At 37.5% G+C, this 21889-nt stretch overlaps 1 protein-coding gene across 16 annotated transcripts in view; it reads right to left on the reverse strand.

The window, feature by feature from the left end:
- SYNE1 (spectrin repeat containing nuclear envelope protein 1) overlaps window positions 1-21889 on the reverse strand; it is a 295365-nt gene that overhangs the window by 218661 nt on the left and 54815 nt on the right. For 13 of the 16 annotated variants that reach the window (XM_064708165.1, XM_064708177.1, XM_064708175.1 and 10 more), the window contains 7 exons: window positions 11037-11132; window positions 9114-9197; window positions 5556-5576; window positions 5171-5263; window positions 3367-3545; window positions 1201-1397; window positions 931-1040 (listed from right to left, as the gene is read on the reverse strand). In XM_064708165.1, coding sequence (XP_064564235.1) covers window positions 931-1040; window positions 1201-1397; window positions 3367-3545; window positions 5171-5263; window positions 5556-5576; window positions 9114-9197; window positions 11037-11132 — 780 coding nt within the window. The remainder of the gene's footprint in view (window positions 1-930; window positions 1041-1200; window positions 1398-3366; window positions 3546-5170; window positions 5264-5555; window positions 5577-9113; window positions 9198-11036; window positions 11133-21889) is intronic. The other 3 variants (XM_064708183.1, XM_064708172.1, XM_064708166.1) reach the window with 1 other exon arrangement.

The following is a 21889-nucleotide window of genomic DNA, read 5'->3' on the forward strand; positions in this document are numbered from 1 at the left end:
TTCAGCAGCCCCATTGCTTAGTGGGATGCTGAGACACTGGCACAAGTATGTACCCAGATTAATGCTGCAGGAAGGAAAATAGTAAGTTCCGGTACTCAGGCACTGGAATCTAACAGCAAAGCTACCGCTGCCTTAGCCTCACACACTCCTTTCTAAGCTCTTTTCTACCTCTGTAGGGAATGCAGAGAAACACAGATAAAAAATTGCTTCTTCTCTCTCTCTTGCTGGGGCTGAGCAGATTGTCTCAGCAGTGCTTCCCGTGTTTGCCATGAAGAAAGCAAATCAGCACTAGGAAGTGAGTCATGATAACTTGGCATTGCTGAGTACAGCATTCCAGTGCAAAGCCAATGCACTAGAGCCTACACAAAACAAATTCCAATGAAAAAACATGACTGAAAACAATTCCTTACAACAAAGAGTTAAACATCAGTGTGAAATAGAAAAGAACCTCTGCCAAAATTGTAAATGCCTCTCAAGCATAAAAGCCCAAAGACTCTACCTAAGCAATATCTTGGACCTTTCCTGTTCTTATCCAGAAACCCAGTGTGATAGAAATATAAATGACACATTGCTTCAGGTAACAAATTATTACAGTATCATTGGTGTTATGCTTAAAAACCTGTTAAGGAACTTTAGGATCCATTGGTTTGCTACTATTTACAATAACTGTTAGTGCTATTTTTTGCTCCTGGTACTCCTGAAAAGAGGAAAATATCTGCAAGATCACCATACTATTTTCTCTACCTACTGAACATCTGCAAGACTTGTTCCTTTATTCTTGGCTAATCTTTCCCAGTTTTCTTAGTGTGCTTGTCACTTGAACTGCTCATCACAAGGTAATATAATAAACCGAAAGAAAGCTACAAAATGTGTTTCTAAAGCCCCCCCTTCATTATAAACTGTTTTTACAGTTATGCAAGAAAAACTTACTTCATTCTCTGGCACATCAGTCACTGTATGATGAGGATCAGGATAGTACTTCAAAAACTGGGCTACATAGGTCATGACAGACTTTTCATCTGGCTTTTCAACATCCACATCTAGACAAATAAAACATGGAAAATTAAATTTTTAGCTGAATGGCATAAAATGCTGCTTAAATAGCTAACCACAATGAATTAGCACATCTGACTTAAAACACGCCAAGTAGTTGAAACTTCTTCAAGTTGAAAAATTCTTTTTCAGCTAAGTATTAGGTACCTTCTGGGTCAAGGAGCCTTGGGATTCCTAGTTCTGCTTCTGCAATTGCAAAGGCTTCTTCCAGGTTTTCTCTATTTGACCTTCCCCTCACTTTCTCCATGTCCACTAAATCTGGGCGAATAGCATGAATAACAGAATGAAAAGCAACACCACTTCTCCAACTTTGTCCAAAATCTTTGATTTCAATTCCAACTTGCCTAAAAAATATGAAAGGGAAAGAAGTTACTAACAACATCAGGACTAAATGAAACAGGGAGAGATATGAATACTCCACCCAGGGGTAACTCATTATTAAACCTAAACCACTTGCTCCTGCCCAGTTAAGTCAACTGCAGTCCCATTTACCCACTGCATAAATTCATTTCTGCCTATGAAGATCCAAGTGTTTTTTATCATATACATGATGTATTTGTCTCCAGTGGGCCTGTTAGAGCCAATAAGCCACAAAGCAATGAGCAATGGAGGGCCAAAGTTCTCAAAGGTGTTATATGACACACAAAGAGTCTGTGGATGTACACACTTCCAAGCACTGTTATCTCTCTCCCTATAAATCTCACTCCATTAAAACAGTTAAAACAGCTGCAGTTCACTTAGGTACATCAGTATCATACAAATAAAATTCAAAAAAGCCTGCACTAACCTGTTATTTTTTAAAATGATAGCATGAAGAGCAACATCATCGCTGTTTAGGGGAAACTACAACACTCAAATTTCTCTATGTTCTTATCAAAAGAATGAATGCTACTATAAATTCATATATTTAGAATACTTAATAAAAAAGTTTATTTTAAAATAAACACAAATGATCCAGAAATAGCAATATACAATAAGAAAGTAATCAGAACTGAACCACACTTCTGAATCACTGCTTCTTTTACCAGTAGTTCTGAAAGGTATGGTGATCCACAGACAGCAAGATGGTTTTTAACTTGTTCTGAGCAAGCAAGCATCCTTTCAGGACACTAAGACACTAAGGTAGTCTTGCCATTGGGAGGTTCACATAACTGTAACTGAGAACAGTTTCATTCAAATCTCACTGTGATCAGTGAAACACTTTCACTGACTTTAAGGAAGTAGCCTTGCAAACAGTGTGAAGCAGGCCCAGGTGAAGTGTGCCACTGGGCATCACTCAGCCTCTTTTGGCATATTTTATCAACTCTTCCCAATAAAACTGACAGCTTAATTTATGAATCTATTTTCATTTTGTCTGTTTGCTTGTCTGGAAATAGAAGCTGATCACTTTCCACTGCCAGTGTCTTACCAACAACAGTGCAAAGGAAGAAATTCAAATTAGACAGCACTGCACTATGAATTACTGTATTCTACCTATGCATAAGTCTGAATCTTTGCAATTACATTTATTTTCTCTAAGGCATCATCCAATAACTGACCATTTTCCCTCTATATTTTACACAATTGATGTCTTGAAATAGCAGCGATTCTTTAATTTGAGCAAATAAATCCATGTTATTTTACATCTCTGATTTTCTCAGTGTGGAAACTATCAAACTACACAGTATCTTTGATATAATTTATGAGGGGGTTAATGCCTTTTTGAAAGCTGAAACAGCGTGGGATAATCTTACAGAATAAAGGAAAAAATTCTTAAGTTAACTAGACATAGCAAGAAATAACTGCAAAATAACTTGAATTAATAAAAATGAAGATTCAGGGCAATTTGTGTAATAATATTTAAAATGTACCAAAAAACTACAGAGGGATATAAATAACTTTTCACCACTTTCCTTTCAACAGCAAGTTGTTCCTCCAAGCTTTAACTGAGGAACGCTTAATCAGCGTGGTACTGGCAGTGTCACATCAAGAGTTTTGGCAGCAGGACTAATGCACTGTCATTCAGACATCTAATTCCCTTTTCAGCTCCTCATTCTGCCAGAGATAATCCCATTCATTAGTCACAAATTATAAAATATGATTGCATGCAAAATTAATGTAAATCATTAATTATTACTTGATTTGTTGTATGGTGGTAACATTTAGCAGCCTCAGCTGTCAAAAAGAACGTGGTGAGGGGATCTATAATTATATATAGAGGAAGGTACTTTATAGATAAAGAGCAAAAGGATGATCCCTGACTGAGAGAGCTTAGAATGAGAGCAAAAAGCTTTCACTTAAAATATAAAATCAGTTAATCTGTAGTTTACTTACTTTGCTGCTGTGTACTGTAACCATTTTAACAAAGCCTTCCTGGCACTTCCTTGGACCTTGGTTACCACCTTCCGTTTGCTCGGGGGACTTGCAGTTTCTGAACTGACAACACTTTCCACAGAGGAAGCACTGCTAGACAAGGGCTGCAGCTGTGGGAGGTTGCTTGTAAGCTCTTCAATCTGCAGGGAAAAAAATGTGAATGAACTCTTTGTAGATAACCTTCTTGATTCACACCAGTTTCTTTAATAATTTCCCAATACAACTGTCTAAATAAAGTTGGGCACTAGCTATAATTACCTGTGTTTTATTTAAGCATACATTACAGGAGCTGTAGAAACACTAATGTGCCCAGGTGATGCTCTTAAATTCAGAAGCAAAAGGCATCTAACAATTATTGACTTCACACTCTACGGCTAGAAAAATATGCAAGTGTGTCATATATTATCTATCATAGCAAATTATCACCAAAATAGAAGACAATACCTTACAGGTAGTTTAACTTCAGATTATAAAATAATCTACTAATTTCAGAAGAGTGCCATTCAATTAAAGAATGGCAGTGACCTCATCTGGATAGTTTTTTAGTTCCTGTTGTACTGTTGTGGCATAAATTCAATTGTATAAAAAGGTACTTAGAGGTACTTTGTGATGAAATAGTGAATGTACTACAGGCAAAGGGCATTAAAAGTGCTTGCTGAGGGTGTAAAATGGTAATTATGCTTTTCATCAAATGAAAATATTAACTTGATTCTTTCAAGAACATTAATTTGACTAACAATTTCATTCCTTAACATGATAAAGCTATATCCAGAGGAAGTTGCAGGATTTTTTTATGCTGTCCTCTTAAAATCCAAAGTTGTCACATCACAGAATGAGTCTGCCAGAATGAGAACTACAGCTCTTGTGGATTGCTGTTTTCAATCATGTTAAAATTATGTATCTGCCTGTGAGAACTAAAGGAAAGGTCAAAAAATGACAAAAATGATGCAGAGAGCTAGAGTCTCAGTAAGACTGAGAAACACGATCTTCTCTCTTCATTTCAATGAGCTATAAATTAAAATGTCAATATCGTTCTGACTAACTTTTATTCTGGTGAACTCTGAAGTACAAGGCATCAAAGTGGTTCGTGCTGAGGAGAACAGCATCCCTGAGACATCACAAGGGAGCCAAAGAACCCCATAAAGAAGAGCAATAAAATCAGTGGTTATTATGAGTGTTGAACAGTGACTCACTTTGTTAACCCATATGGACAGGATTTAGAAGCCAATTTTACCTCCCACCTAACTTCAACAGAATGCAAGTGATTTCTCCTCTACAAATTCAACCCTCCCTCAAACTACATGATTCACAGCTAAATTTCATCCTTGCAAATACCTGCATCTGCCAGTGAAATCAACATGCTTACATGTATGGTCTGAGAATAATTACGGACTGACATCCAGTGCACCGTAATTAGATGTTCAGCACAGTCACCACCGACGTTGCTGAAGGTACTTGTACCAAGAATTCACAATTCTATTACTTTCCACTTTTGCTATGCTGTATTCTTTAGAGAAAGCAGAAGAATATGTTTCAGTGATGAAGGAACTCTGCTCTAGACAAAGACCAATCTATTCCACAGACAAGTATCTAATGTTATGCAATGTGAAATACCATCACTTCTTGCTTCATTCAGGATCACATCCTCATCAAATGACAAAGTGACTTAGCTACAGTGAAAGCCTGGAACTATATCAGTTCATATAAAATGATGATCTGAACAATTGTTTGAGCAAGTGACTCTGAAGTATAAAAAATATAGTACCTGAAAATACAAAATTATGGTCCACACCAAGCCAAGCACAATAGAAGGCCTCCCATCAGCAATATCAGTTGAGTTTATGTTGACAAGCTTAATCTATATAGAAAAGAAAATGTGTTACTACCACACACAAAGCATAGCAATTAAGAAATGCATTTCAAATAGGTTCTGTATTTGAAATGCATTTCTGCAATCAAACGAGATTCTCAGTTAAAAAAACCCCAAATATTCAATAGTGCAATTTCCCATTAAGACAAGTATAATTTCACATTTAGAAATGTTTTGCAGATAATGGAAAACTTTTAAGACCAATCCATGCTATTATATGTAGAAAAAATAATTTCAAGCAGAAAGAAAAATAAAAATTAGATAGAAACACTGTACACACCGGAGATCCTCTGTATACGGACTAGCATGAAAAGCAAAAGGAAAAATATGACACAAAAACAAACTTTAAATGATTAACTTTTAGGTAAATGCATTAATCTATTTTTAATGTAAAGAAAGCACATTTTTGGCCTATCTTACAATAAAATTTTATCAGGAGAACAAATTTAATACTCTGCAACAGATTTTAAATTATGCAGGGGTTTATTGATAAAGTTCTAAACCATGTGTAATGAAAAAAGTGAGTTTAAAAATAAAAATGTAAAAAGGAACGGGGTGGAAAAAGCATAAAAAAAGAAAAGGGAAGAAAGAATACTAGGGTTGTCCTGAAAAGAGCATTTTATTGTGAAGGATATCACAACCACTGATTAAGGCCCCTTTGTGAGACAAGCCTAAGAATAGCTCTTTTAAAAATAGAATGGGAAAAAATTAGTTGTCCAAGGTCGAATTCAGTTTTTCGTCAGAAATGGGAACAGATATCATGACTATTAACTCTCAACTGCTAATCTACAGTCTGAACAAAATATCACCCTAAAATAAATTCATAAGATAGATGGAAATAAAGAGGGAAATGTATGATAAAGAAAAAACATGTAGATAATGCTCTAGGAAATGAGATAAAAGAAGTAATATTGGAAAGTTAGCAGCTATGTTATTTCCTCAGCAAAACTAAGAGTCAGACACCAATCATGATAAAAATATGAATGACTGCCAAAGTGCCCATCTACTACAAGCCTGTCCAAGGACAAAGGTTGTAGACAAACCTCGGTGAGTAGTCTAAGGAAAAGATGGAGAAAGACTTCAAGCAACATCATTTGTCTCCCCAAAACAGAGAAAAAACTTCATTTCTCTGAATAAGCAGTTGGAAATCCAGTAGATAATGTCAAGTGCAAACAAAATGTTGTCCAAACCTCTAAGTTTTTTTTCCCAAATTAAATCTGCACAGGCTGCTTTGGAAGAGGCAGAGCAGAAGTCCCTATAATTCTCATTTTTAATCCTCTCCATGAAGAAGTCGACAAAACTCTAGGAAAAATTACATTACTAGTTCCTCCACCAGTCAATAAAGAAAATTTTCCATTCCCTGTCTTAAAAAAATATATACCTCATTCTCTCAGCTGGACCAATTCCAAGAAAAGCTTTTGTTTTTCTAGAAAGTGAGGTTATTTTAGTATCTATTACAAATCAAAAGCCTTACAGGGACTCAGCTAAAGCTTCTGATTACGCTACTGTTCACAGAAGCACAGCCTATCTTGTCTAGTTATTGAGTCACCTTTATTTTAAACACGATTAAGATGGATCTAGAACTAAAACTAAACTTTTCAGAACCAGGAGAAAACCAATTTTGTCCAGAATAGTATCTGTTAATTGTGAGCTGTAGTTCATAGTGTAACAGGATGTCCCAGGTTACAATATTAAGATGCATTCTATTCCCATCCTCAAGAGCTGCTGAAAACCAGGAGGGGCATTGTTTCTCCCTTATCTCCCGTTAATAGGCCCATCAATGTCTTGCCTCATGACTCGGAGATAACTCCTTCCAGGAGCCATTTCTGTTTAATGGACCCACCACATGACTCAGAGAATCACATCAGCCCATTGTGAGATAATCCACCCAGGGGAGAGGAGTTAAGCATCCCCACCTAGATATAATCTGTATTTAGGACAGAGCAGTCAGTCTATCCACTGGATTTCCAGAGGAACAACTGTCTTCTCCACTGGATCATCAGAGCAAGACCATACCCTTTCCACAGGATCACTGCTCCAACAGAACCACATTTGCCACTCCAGAAGGACTGCAGCCACCAATCCAACTGGACTGCTACCAACACCCACCGACACCAACGGGGTGTCAGGTTGTATTCTGACTTTGTCACTGGTTTTTCTTTTATATTATTGCATGTATTTTGGTCTTCCTTTTCCTAATAAAATCTATTTCTGACTTGGAGTCTCTCACTGGTTTTGTTTTCAAAACCAGAACACAGGAGTCCTAGCAGAAGTCTCTTTGGACACTGAAAACAGGAAGTTGATTAAAAGTGTAATAAGGTTTATTCATGGGAGAGCCCACAGAGGAAGGAGATCCTGTCTGTGTTTGGTGCCCTTTGAGTACAACCCAGGGATGGCATCCAGCTGCTGAAGGGGCATTTGATGTCTGAACAGTATCCCCATCTCCTCTGGGAGGAGAAAAGTGACAGGCTGGATAGAGGCATCCTTTGGGTTGGATTCAGTTTATGGAACACTGCTGCTGGCCACCCTGATTTGCTGACAGCCTGCATATTTCCAACTCCCTCTAGAAGAAAATCCAGGACATTAACACAATTACTAAGATGAGTCCACACAAAAATCCTGAGATAGCAGAAGGAAAAACACAGAGCTCTGGCAATCTCTCCTGATCCTTGGCAGGGCCAGTTTTCCAGATGCACTGCTATAATATTTGTGGGATCCAAGAAGGGTCACCCACCACGCTGTGACATGGAAACTAAGGAAGTGTGGATGTTTTGCTCTTCACCCCAGCCTTGCCTTATGCTTTCTACTAACAAACTATACTTCCTCAGGTACGTAGATTGTGAGCTAAAGTGGACTTTTGCATCAGAAATATATTTTTCTTTGCTTTGGTTATACATTTTCAATTTAAAATCTTTCCAATTTGTTTTTACAGGCATCTGCTAAGATTGTTTCCCATACAACATAACTGTATTTAGGTCTAGATGTCAGAGAGTCAAAGACAGGGAAAGATTGCCAAAATCCAGCAAATCCCAGTGAACAGTGTTGTGCAGACTTAAAATTCATCAGGTGTAACATCTGCATTGACAAACACTGAAGTAAAATGCAAAAATTAGGGGACAAAATACCTATAATCTAATGAAAAAAATTCAGACCTGAGTCATTACAATACAGAGAGAAGTCAGAAAAAAGGGTAGAAATACATTGCTTTTGTATGATATTCAAAGTTAGATGAAAATGAGTTTTAAGTTTTCTTCTTTTGTTAATTTTTTTTTTTTTCTTAAACAGCCACTGCACTGAATGCACCACAATAAATCCAGGAATTAGACTGAAGTCCTGGCAAGCTAATAAGTTTTCATATCTGTATGAAAACTAAATTTTAACATTCCCTAAATTTTCATATCTGTAATTTCAGGGAATAGATTTTTCGCATGTAAAATCAAGTGAAGACCAGAAATCTATTCTTTAAATTATAATTGAGTGTCTCTCCTGAACTAAAGTTCATTCTTTGCTGAGAACAACAACAGGAAAGTAGAGATAATGAGGAGTCAATAAGTACATTTAAAAAAAAAAAAAACAAAAAAACAAAATCCTCCGAGGTGATCGATTATTAATTTAAAAAAGAAAAAAGACAAGCTTCATCCTATGCATTGCCACATATTAGTGCTGGACCTTACATTTTTTACTCTACAGCAGCTTTTAGATATTGTGTAGAAACTGAAGACTGCATACATAGCTCAAATTTTGGAGAATAAAACCAGATGGGTGGATACAAATAATATCCTTATGGAGACAAAGGGAAAAGCAAACTAAAACCAGGACTAAGTGCTACCATACCTACCCGTCTGCCTTCCAGAAACTTTAGAGCTGTGCCAATGTTGGCAACCCAGTGAATTCGCTTCAGCTGACGCCCCTGCTCACAAGGCTTAAAGAGAAAGAACAGATAAAACTCCAATTAGATTTATGCCTGTTTGCTTCAAAAACTGAACTCTCAGATTTATTGTCAATGGCTTTATAAAAATGCTTCTTGGAACAGTGAAATTGTTGAATTGTACCTTTGCATATACATCAGAGGGAGGACTGACAGATACAGGGGACACAAGTGTGATAATGCCATTATAAAAAAGTTACATAGGTCTTAATCTCAGGATTCAAACTGTTGGCTTCGGTCCATAAACATCAGGAAATCTGAGAGATTTTTTCCCAATGCAAAATAACTACTATTTTTGTACACATGCAAACACACACATATATATGTGTGTGTATACATACATATATGCATTTGAGAGAAGACAACATTCTCTCAGTGAAATATTTTTGCCTGCAATGTGTAAGTCAAAATTGTTGTTATTTTAAAATCAGTCTTCAATGGAGACATTTTACCTAAGATTTTTCATCCCATCTCTCTAGTACCTTATTGGCAATTAAAACCTCAGCCAAATTCCCATAAACAATGAATTTCACTGAACTTGAGACATGTAGGCTAAAAAAAGACAGATTTTTAAAAATTCAATCAAGAACATATGCTAGGTTTCTAATACTGGACAGTAGAATTAAATTCCCCACGGAATTTTATACTGTAATGCAAATGTGCAACTATTGTAATTTAAATTCGTGTTCATGATGCTACAAATGGCTTTAACAAAGGCCTACTATAAATTCTGAATCCCGCTTGCAGTTACTACAGGATATTATATGCTGGTATACATAACCTTTAAGTTCACCAGACATTATTCTTATTTTGGAATGTCTCTTGTCTTTCCCTAACTAATATAGGCAGGATACAATCCAGCGAATTTCACTGTAACAGGTGCCATCACTAAAATTCTTTTTCTGTTTTACTACTTCTGGTTTGCCACAAGAGGGAGGCTTTCTGTCTCAGACTAACAGAAACTGAAAGGGATATATTTCAATGGAGCAGAAACACATAGGAAAGTACGGCTTTATCCCATTTCACAGTAAAATCACTTTTGCAGTTTGATTTACTGCCTAATTTTGGGGTACAGCTGCAACCAAAACAGAGGTGAAATATGAAAAGGAGAGCAAACTGCCTGTATGTGAAGGAGCCTGTTAACACCTGAGCCCTGGAGCCACCTGAGTGACAGACTGCACTGCTCCTTCAGATGCTGTCACCTCATCTGCAAGCTCGTCTGGGGAAAATCAGAGCCCTTGGCCTAAAATCCTTTCATTTTTTTCCTCCATGCACAAAACTAGCTTGCCTCCCAAAAGACAGCCTATTTGCTGTGGGCACACCATCTTCTCTTTACATAACTTGTCTGTGAAAAAGCCATTTGGCATCATTTAAGGCTCTTTACAGTAGCAGAGCAACTGTCAATGCAAATGGATATAGGCCCCCATGAAATTTGAGGAGTTTGTTTGAGGTTTTGTTGAGTCAAAGCCATAAATTTAACAGAAAAAGTCTCATTTTTTTCCAAGATGCATAGAAGCAACTTGCAGTTTAAACCCTGATTTTGTAATAGCGGCAAAACCCAGATGAACTGCAAAGACTAATACAAGTAAGAAGTTTTTATGAGCTACATGGCAAAATTAATAAAAATGTGTACAATCAAGCATGCCTGCAATTATATGTAATAATGCTTTGTAATCAGATAATCTACTCAGTGAAAACCTTATTTTCCTATGAAGGAGTAAGTTTTTTTACAGTAGAGAAATATAGAAACTTACTAGAAAATTGTACCCCACAGAAGTTATGCAACAATCTTTTATAAAGAAGAAGAAAGTTTTTGTAGAAGGAAGAACTTACCAACTTCTGCCCTGAAAGAACCTCCAGAAGGGCAATTAGCATTACCCCATCTTTGATATCCTCAAACAGGTCATTCACCAGCATGGGAGGATTGCGCTGAAAAGGGAGAAGGGTTCAGATATCACAAAGGCTCACCAGCACTGCATCCTAATTTCAGTCCTCTAGAAAAGAAACCCAAAGAGAGTGGCTGGTCCCCTTCTTTGTATTTTATAATTTTTCATGTCAACATATCCTTTAACCACTGCTTTGCCACCACATTGTTTATTAACATTTCTGCCACAGGACTCTAAAATTTCGTGGATTTCTGCAACTGAAGACAGAAAAGAAAAGCCTCCTGCCCCCTGCAACAAGCAGAGAAATAAAGCAACAGCTGCCTCTGGTTCTACAAAACACACACAATTTACAGATGTACTATTATAGTCACATATCAATCCATCAGATTATTTTCCCTCACGTTAAGTATTTCACAGAAATTTCACTCTCTCATTCCAAGCAATAGGAGGAGCTGTATGAAGGGAAAATCCCTAGAGTAGCATAGCAGGTTGAGTGATGCTGCCACTTCTCACAGCTGACAGTTGTTACACTGAGTTGCTGTATTTTCTCTCCTCTCCTCCAGCCTTGCAGGCTTTGGGTGCTGTCAGCACTGTCTCAGCTCCTACTTAAGACAAATTGCTAACCAAATGCGTTTACCTACACAAGAACAACAATGACAATACTCAAAAATATGTAAACAGATGATATTTTAGAAATTTTAAATAACAAAGTCACATAATAAAACTCTGTATTCTTAAATGCACACCAGTTTGTGGAATTATGGCTCTCAGCTGATCAGTAGTTTAATGATCACAAAATGTCTCCCAGAAACAAAAAGTTTAAACTTGGTCCAGCTGACAAATAGAATAGGCATCCTCCAACATCCATCAGCTTCTGAGAATTCATAAACCTTATGATGATGATAATAATACAAATAACGATAATAATACTAATACCTGTTCATTCACTAAAATTACAATGACACTACAAAATTCTTGAAACTACATTAGATTTAATAATTTACTTTTGGGGTACTTGTTAAAAGAAGGGCTTGCACAACAAATTATCTATTTTACTACCTATTTCTATCTACATTTTTGTGTAGAAATAGAAATTTGAAATGATGAATCTAATAAATGAAACATTGCTTTTGTAATGGTAAAACTGCAGTAACAAATTAGGAGAAAGAAAAAAGATTCCAGCTCCCCAAATTAAAAAAAAAATTCAGCTTGGGTAAAATAGTATTTCATTGTGACATAACTTTGGCATAAAGTGAAAAAAGAACTCTGCTGGAAGCAGACTTCATCTCAGATTTGACATGGTCTAGTAGTCACACTAATAGAAGAGGCTATATTTTCATGTATATAAAATAAAGTAGCACTACAACTCATTATGAGGGTGTATTAAGTCATAGTTCTTTTTGATTTCCTAGCAAAGCTATAGATAATGTTCTTCCTTGGATCATGTTCTTCCTTAATATAACACCAAAGAAATCAATGAAGCAAGTGGGTCACTGAAGATTAATTTGTCCCAGTCTTGCATCACAGGCAGTTGATACAAACGCAATTAATTTTCCTCACCTTCTATGTTATCATTTCCTGTCTGAAGCTTGGAGCAGCTTTGGTTTTATCAGCATTACCACATGACAAAACACTGAAGAATTATGTGCTAAACTAATTCAGCCATAAAGACAAGAGGATTACAGCAGCTGCCCTCCTAATCCAACAGGAGGTGAAGACCTGAAAAAATCACCTATCCAAATGCCCCAGTAGTGAGGTTTGTCTATTGAAATTGACTCTACAGCAATGAAGAGAGATGGGTTTATAGTGGGCAATTCAGGATACATTTAGTTTGAAGGGTAAGAGAGATTTACAGTATCCCGTGATTCTGGTGCCCATAATGTGCTTGATAGACAACCTTTTTGAGCATAACACAGCTCTCCTCTCACTTGTGTGCTTTGGTATCCTCACTCACAAATCAAGGTAGAGGTCAGAACTTGTCTCATCCCAACATGAAGCCAAAAGTCATCTGGACTTCATCTGCAAAGCAAGTCTGGGAAGCACTTCAGTTTTCCCCAGTATATAGCTTTACTTTGTAGTTAAAACCTCTGTTTATCGAAGCCAAACTTGCTCTGAACCACCAGAGTGGTGGTACTGACAGAACACCACCACAGTGCTGGTATTCAGTGGTATTGACAGAAGCTACAAAAATTAGATTTACACCTGAACTGAGGCTTGGTACTATGGCAAGGCAGTGAAAGCATCCCAAGCAAATTAACATCTCCAGTACTTTCTACTTGAATCAAACATTGGTTTGGGGAAAAACAGCTGTAGAGACAGCACTGAATAAGATGAACACCTGAAAAGAAACCATCAAGCACTGAAGCTGGTAAGAAATCCTGCTCTGAAGTGTGAGAATCACAATTGTCCTTAAGTCAGCAAGCTGAAATGCACTTTTTGTTGCTGGAAGGTGGCATAATGGCAAACACTGCCAGCAGTCCAGCAGCACTGCCAGGTTCAGCAGTTAACATCCATGTAACCCATGGATGTTACACCAATAAAACTGGAACAGAAGGCAGATACAATACCTGTGTCACAAGATGCCCTGCATAAGACCTCTCTAATATGGAAATTTAGTTATTTTTTATTATTTATGTAGACTGCCAGAAATGTTCTCAGTAATACACTACATATAATGCTTTACACTACCCTGAAAATGTTAACACCTAACTACAAGGAGGTTACACTCTCATCACATTTCATAAAAAAACTTTTTTTTTTTTTTAAATACTCTACTTTGGGCACCTAAGCATGGCATGATGATGATGACTATTATTTCAGTCACTGAGTTATATTTCTAGTGGCATATATAGAAAAATAGAGTCCTCTTTTACACAAGCATAGATTTCAATCTTATTTCCTGTCTTGATACTGAGAAGTTCAAATATAGTTCTTTATTATACATGGACCATTGCACAGCATGGCTTAAGCTACTTAAATGTTTTCTAGCAGATCCTCCACTGATATTAACACATCTTCTGTTGGAATGGGTTAATACCTACTCCTTGACTGCACATATAATGTCAAATGAAGTGAAAGATGAAGGTAAACACTGTTTACTCTTTAGCCTCCAGAAAAGAAAGTTTTGGGGTTTTTTTACGCTATATTCACTTAGAATATATTGAAAACTTTTTATTGATTCAGACTTAACAGCTTTTCACTTAGTTCCTTGATGCACTGCCAAAATACTAATTGTAGATCAGTAAAAGCAAGGAAAGAAAACTAACTTAAATTTTTGCTATTCTAAAATGTTGAATGTACTGCAGATTTTGGCTTTTTTGTACTTAAGGGTACAGCCCTAGCAATGCAATCAGCTGCAATGATCCTAATACACTCTGTTTTGAATGTTGGAAAGCCTGTGCAAAGAATTCTCCTATAATAGTAAAGAAAAACCTTCAATTATAAACTTTTTGAACAAAATGTATTGGCAAAAGTCAGAATATACTTCAATGAATAATGAGACATTAAATCTGACCAACTTGTAAGGTGGTCCACACTATGATTTCAGGTGCCTCAGTACTTGATTAAGCTTTTTTGAAAGCTTCTTCAAGAAAGAAAAACAGCAAATGCAGATTAATGATCTGCTACATATTGCATTGCATGAATTCTACTTAAGACTCCTTTATTGCAGTTTATCCAACCACAATAGTGCAGTTTATAGTAATAATGATATTTAGGAACAGTCATGTCCCAAAGAAGGAATCACACTCAGAACAAGTAAATTCACATGATCTGCAGGAGGAATACAAATCAAATGAGAATGAATCTTCAAGGCTAATAAACTAGATTTTTGTCATATTAAATATTTATTTAAATAACTGTATTGGAACTGATCATAAATGGGAACTGTGGAAGAAATGCTTTGCATAAACTTGTTGCTCTTAAAACTTGTCTAATTTGCTGTAGTCTTCAGGAAATATTCTGAATAACCTAAAGAACTGAACATTGGTGCATATAAAAAAAATCGACTGATAAGCCTCAAAAAAAGATTTTTAGTAGACCTGCAATCTCTAGATTCAGGTCTATGTGTATGCAGTAAAATAAGTTTTGTAAAACCCAAACTTCAGATATGGAACAAATATATTTGCTAAGCTTTACTCTTTTATTGCAAGACCTTTTCCTGCATTTAATTCCTCATTTGCATCTTTTCTACAGGAATCTTTTCCTCACACCCTGCACTTAACTTCTCTAATGAATAAATCATACTATACAAATAACAGCATCTGCATCATAATGAATGCCAATGCAGACATTGAACACTATTTTTGCTACATTAATTTTCAAATAATCGTTCAAAGACTGCTGGAAAAGTGCATGAAAATCTATCCACATGCACAAATAGGAACAAATCTATGCAACTGCTGAATTTGACTCTGCAGGGAAATATATGTGACAACAGCAAGGACAATGTGAAATTTCCATTACTCTGTAATAGCTGGACCCCTTCTCTGGCACAATTTACTTCCTAAATCCATATGAATGTTTTCACAGTCCTTGCTGTTAGTGACTCTTCTAATTTCTAAAGCTGAGGCAGTCAGTCCTAAGTTTTGCATGATTAATTTCATTGCCCAAATTAATTTACATTCATGGTTTAACGTTAGAGGTTATATGCAATATTAGCTGAAAACATATAGTAACTGTTGAAGCAGGACAATACCAGTCAGATTTTCCTCATTATGCAGTCAAGGTCGACAGTAGCTTATTTTTTTTTCTGTATCAGTGACAAGGACACTGGGAGCCTCTGCTTTCCCACTTGAAAAAGACCAAAAGGATCAGACTCAGTTAAAAGATGAAAACTGATGAGGTTCATGAAAGACCAAGTTACATTTTGTCATGGTTTGACCCGGAAGGAGTGAGAATTCTGAGAAGCTGTGGTCAAACCAATGAAGGTTTTGGGTTTTATACTGACACCTGGTGTAGCTAGTGAGGTTTAGACACACTTCTGAGAATACACAGGGGTTAAAAGCAGGGCACTGCCCTGGCATTTCCTCTTTGGACATCGCCGGCCGAGGAGTTCAGACCTCTCTCTCTCGCCCGGCCCGCTGCTGCTGGGCGGGGGAGGGGCCAGCCACATAGTAGGCCCGGAGCTTAGACAGAGATGAGCTTGAGGGGGCTTCGGGGGAGCTTCGAAGATAGAAGAGTGGCGGAGCCCTAAGAGACATCGAGATATCGGGCAGCCAGCTCCTTTCTTCCCTCCCCCCCGGAGAGAGAGAGCCGGCAGCACCGAATGTGATAGCAGCCAGCTAAGAAGAGAAGGGGGGAGAGAGAGAGAGCCCGGCCGGCCGCAGCAGCAGCACGTGTGAGAATATCATCTCCTCCCAGGACAGACAGAGACTGAAAACTTTTAACCCTTTCCTGCATGATTAGGGCCTTGCGAAAATGCTAATCCTCCTCAAAACTAAATAAGAAGAGAGATGAGAGATGATATAAAATAAAAACCTTAGCCCAGAGTTTGTAGAAATAATTAGATAAAGAGAAATGATTTAGAGTAGCCTTTGAGCTAGACGTTTTCTTGTAGCCATAAACTCAGTTGTTCCTGTGACACAGACTGCATTTAGAGAGAGGCAGTGCCTCAAAACCAAGAGAGTTCATTTGTGAAGACCCCCCGGCCCCAGGGGGTTGGAAATATATAAAGAGAACAGTTGTCCCAAAAACAGAGACTGTGCCTTTTTAGAGTGAGACAAGGCATCCTTGAAAGACCACCCTAAAAACAGCTCTGGCCATGTCTCAGTAGTGAGAGCACTAAGCATAGAAAGAACGTGTCACAAGCAGCAAATAAACTTTCCGGGCGGTGCCGGAGTGACAGAGAAGCACACGAGAGTCTCAGTGTGTCTCCACGAGAAACCTATAGAACAAGAAAGACTCCTTTCCCTCTTCATAAACTGATGTTTGAGTATACTAAAGAGTCGTGCCAGACTGAGCAGTTAGTATTTTTGAGAAAATGTATTAGATTAAGAAAGTCAGGGAGTGAGGAAGAAGAAAAGTAGTTTTTGTAAAGTTTTCAATTTTTTTTTTTCTTTTCCTTATAGTCTTTCCTATTTTTTCCTGTAGTTTTAAGTAATAAAGTGTTATTTATGTTTAAGTTAGAGCCTGTTTTGCTTATTCCTAGTCACATCTCACAGCAGACACCAAAGTGAAGCATTTTCATGGAAGCACTAACTCTGTGCCAAGCTCAAACCATGACATTTTTTGGTTCCCTGACCGGGAATCGAATCACGAGAGAATGATAAAGTAAAGCTGTGAGATAAGACCAAGAAGAATAAAGAAAGCATGTACTAAGTTAAAGTAAATGAATAGTCATAGTGAATCTAAAGTATTGTTGTGTAGAAGTGTTTTGTAGTCCTGTTGATAATTTTAGAAAGTGTATTCTCAGAAAGTAAAAGGTAGAGTGTCATGGTTTGACCCGGAAAGAGTGAGAATTCTGAGAAGCTGTGGTCAAACCAATGAAGGTTTTGGGTTTCATACTGACACCTGGTGTAGCCAGTGAGGTTTAGACACACCTCCGAGAATACACAGGGGTTAAAAGCAGGGCACTGCCCTGGCATTTCCTCTTTGGACATCGCCGGCCGAGGAGTTCAGACCTCTCTCCCTCGCCCGGCCCGCTGCTGCTGGGCGGGGGAGGGGCCAGCCACATAGTAGGCCCGGAGCCTAGACAGAGATGAGCTTGAGGGGGCTTCGGGGGAGCTTCGAAGATAGAAGAGTGGCGGAGCCCCAAGAGACATCGAGATATCGGGCAGCCAGCCCCTTTCCCCCCCCCCCCCGGAGAGAGAGAGCCGGCAGCACCGAATGTGATAGCAGCCAGCCAAGAAGAGAAGGGGGGAGAGAGAGAGAGCCCGGCCGGCCGCAGCAGCAGCACGTGTGAGAATATCATCTCCTCCCAGGACAGACAGAGACTGAAAACTTTTAACCCTTTCCTGCATGATTAAGGCCTTGCGAAAATGCTAATCCTCCTCAAAACTAAATAAGAAGAGAGATGAGAAATGATATAAAATAAAAACCTTAGCCCAGAGTTTGTAGAAATAATTAGATAAAGAGAAATGATTTAGAGTAGCCTTTGAGCTAGACGTTTTCTTGTAGCCATAAACTCAGTTGTTCCTGTAACACAGACTGCATTTAAAGAGAAGCAGTGCCTCAAAACCAAGAGAGTTCATTTGTGAAGACCCCCCGGCCCCAGGGGGTTGGAAATATATAAAGAGAACAGTTGTCCCAAAAACAGAGACTGTACCTTTTTAGAGTGAGACAAAGCATCCTTGAAAGACCACCCTAAAAACAACTCTAGCCATGTCTCAGTAGTGAGAGCACTAAACATAGAAAGAACGTGTCACAAGCAGCAAATAAACTTTCCGGGCAGTGCCAGAGTAACAGAGAAGCACACGAGAGTCTCAGTGTGTCTCCACGAGAAACCTATAGAACAAGAAAGACTCCTTTCCCTCTTCATAAACTGATGTTTGAGTATACTAAAGAGTCGTGCCAGACTGAGCAGTTAGTATTTTTGAGAAAATGTATTAGATTAAGAAAGTCAGAGAGTGAAGAAGAAGAAAAGTAGTTTTTGTAAAGTTTTCAATTTTTTTTTTCTTTTCCTTATAGTCTTTCCTATTTTTTCCTGTAGTTTTAAGTAATAAAGTGTTATTTATGTTTAAGTTAGAGCCTGTTTTGCTTATTCCTAGTCACATCTCACAGCAGACACCAAAGTGAAGCATTTTCATAGAAGCACTAACTCTGTGCCAAGCTCAAACCATAACACATTTAAATTTTAAGAACCAGCTAAGTTCATGGAGAGCACTGTGTGTGAGAGCTCCCAGTCTCACTGGGATATACCTGCTTCTTTTTCTTCCTTTCTTTGCTATGAAAGATAATTTTGCAGTTTTAGAAGCTTTAATATGAGACTTAATGTCCAGGTTTAATTCATCATTATATAAATACTGCATAGCTAAAATTAAAAATTTTCACCCATTCTTAGTTTTATTTTTAATTGATAACCATCCTCTGCTTTTGTTTTTTTTATGTGCGCATCCTCTTAAGAGAAACACAAAATTAAGAGCAATTTCTTTCAGTAGGTATTTGTTGTTTACTCTGTCAGTGAGTTTACTTTGGTGAGTACAAATACTAAAATTATCCCTACACCTGGGAACTAAACTGTTGTTTGATTGGGTTAAACCAATTTACAGTCTGTGTCTCAAACTTTGAAACTAGTATTTCCCCAAACTTTCATGAAAGGTGAGAAAGGCAATAAAAAGCACAGGCCTTAGCTGTTAAAGAAAGTGATATATTTTTCATCCTCTTTACTCATCTAATCCCCTACCTCAAAAATTGGCATAGGTAGTGAAATGAAAAAATATTTAAGTAATTGCTGTTCTGAATGCAACTAATGTTTCCTTTTTGAAATATTTGGTGTAAATTTGTTCTGTATTTTAAATTTAGATTTTGAAAAGATGCTTCAATAGATAATTAGAAGCCTACTCAAATTATGTCTATACTTTGAAGCTGAGACTGAGATGAGGAAAGACAGTTCTACAACCATAGAAAAATATGAATAAATTATATGGAATCAAAAAACTTCTTGTCCTGTTACACATGCATATCACATTTATCATTAGTAGAACTGCACAGATGCACAAAAATTCAAAAGGATGGCCAGAAATTAGACCACATTAATTTCAAAGATTATGACCCAATTTCTGCAAGTGGCTGGCACAGAAAGCATGATTTCCAATTGATGAGTCTCACCAGATTACTGCTCAGAATCACAAAACAGAGACATCTGGGTTTAGGGAGACATCAGAGGGACAGATGCAGCCTCGTGCCAACAGCTCACCCAAAATGAAGCTGCATCACACTACCTGCTAGTTAGCACACTTGCAGGCCTTTCCTCTCTCTTCATCCCCTCTGGGTGAGGGCACAGCTTGCACCAAGGCTGTTTCACCTCCATCTTTTGAGTTGTCCCATAATTAATGCCAAGATGTACTTGTCCTCTGCTTGTGAAAGAAGATTGAAATACATAGCTTAATCTTAAAAAGGTAGCATTCTCTTGTGAGAGTGAAAGAGAAAAAAAAATTCATACCTTCTCCTACTGCCTTTCATAAAATTCAGTAAATAGTATCATAAAGCCATTTAGGCTGGAGAATTGCTTTAAAATCAAGTCCAACCCGTAACCTAACACTGATATGTCCACCACTAAGCCAGGGCCCTAAGTGCCACATCTGCACCTCTTTTAAACACCTCCACAGATGATGACTCAATCACTTTCACAGGCAGCCAATTCCAGTGCCTGACAACTCTTTTTAGTGAAGAAATTTCAGCAACAGTCTCACTTCATTTATCTGTTTTGCTCATTAGTATTTATTTGTATCCATATTTTCAAACCCATTCCTAACATTAAACAGCCAAAAATAAGTGGTTAAATGAACTGACAGTCTTAGTTACTGAATTAGTTTCTGTTTCAATTAGAGCATGACTTTTTAGATGAAAAACATACACTAAGAGTTTTCAAATTAGCAGGGAGGAATCTTTTGCTCCTAGCAAACCCTGACAAACAATCACATATTGCTTTGTGTTCCCAAGCTATGAATTGGTCTTGGTTCTACTTAAAATAATCAAATCACTTCTGCATTTCCATTTCTTTCAAATCACTACTCCTTACAATGTAAGAAATTACTCCTTCTTAGATCCACCTTTCCTCTACTCAATCTATACAGTGTAAGGATGACAACTCTACCTGAGTGGTTTCCTTTCCTTTGCCACCTCTAAACCATCCTTCAAATCACTACAGTAAAACCCCATCAATCTTTGCATAGAAACCATTAATTTCTCCTATTTTTGAGATTTCATGCAGTATTTATTTTCAAAACCCCTCAATCTCACTTATGATGAAACATTTCTTTAGATAGACATGGTGCTAAGAGTAACAGATACCCTAATTATAGTTTTCCGTTTTCTCTTACTTCCTCCTATTCCTTTCTCAATTTATAATTTTATGAGATTATCAAAAATGCCAATGAAAGGAAAGAAATACAGCGTTTTCCAAGAATAGCCAAGAGACAGAGAGACAATTTGACATGAATTTACTGAGAATTTGGAATGCATATACTGGGTCAAATGTAGCACGCTGTTTCTGGATCAATGGTGAGACACAAAGGCAAAATTCAAATCATCTTCCCTTCTACACCTTTTTGCCCTGGCTCAGCATCTATTGCTGTTTCTCTGCTCTCAGTTTAGGCCAGCACTTCACTGTGTTCCTCACTAGGTACCAGACTAGTAGATGCTCCACTTTATATTGGGTCAAAGACGAGAGCAGAATGCAGACAGTGCTGCCTAAAAGTGGGTCTCCTTCCAGGATTTTTCCATATCACACTTCAAAGTCTTCCAGACAATGGAGATCTTGCATATCTCCAGTTTCTTTTGAAACAATCGAAACCACAACAACCTTTTACAAAACTCAAATAGCCTGAATATTGAAATTTTGAGTTAAAAGTCAGAACATAAGTGCAAGGGGAGTCCTGGGCACTTCAGAGACCCACCTGTATTTCCGACAGTTGTGATTAACTCAGAAAAGATATTTTCACTTACATATTTCCAGAAACGTAACTAAAAAAGTTTTAAAAGTTTAAGCTTTAAACACCTAAGAATTTGAATGTCATGGGTCAATTTAACTGAGTCTAAGTTCTGTAAACAGTGCTTCCCTTTGGTAGCATAACCATGAAAATGGGAAGCAGAGGCAGATGATCTTAGGCAGTGAGACAAACGAGCAGAAAGCCGTCAATA

The sequence above is a fragment of the Zonotrichia leucophrys genome, chromosome 3 (genome assembly GCF_028769735.1).
Source record: "Zonotrichia leucophrys gambelii isolate GWCS_2022_RI chromosome 3, RI_Zleu_2.0, whole genome shotgun sequence".
In the NCBI taxonomy this organism is placed as follows: domain Eukaryota; kingdom Metazoa; phylum Chordata; class Aves; order Passeriformes; family Passerellidae; genus Zonotrichia; species Zonotrichia leucophrys.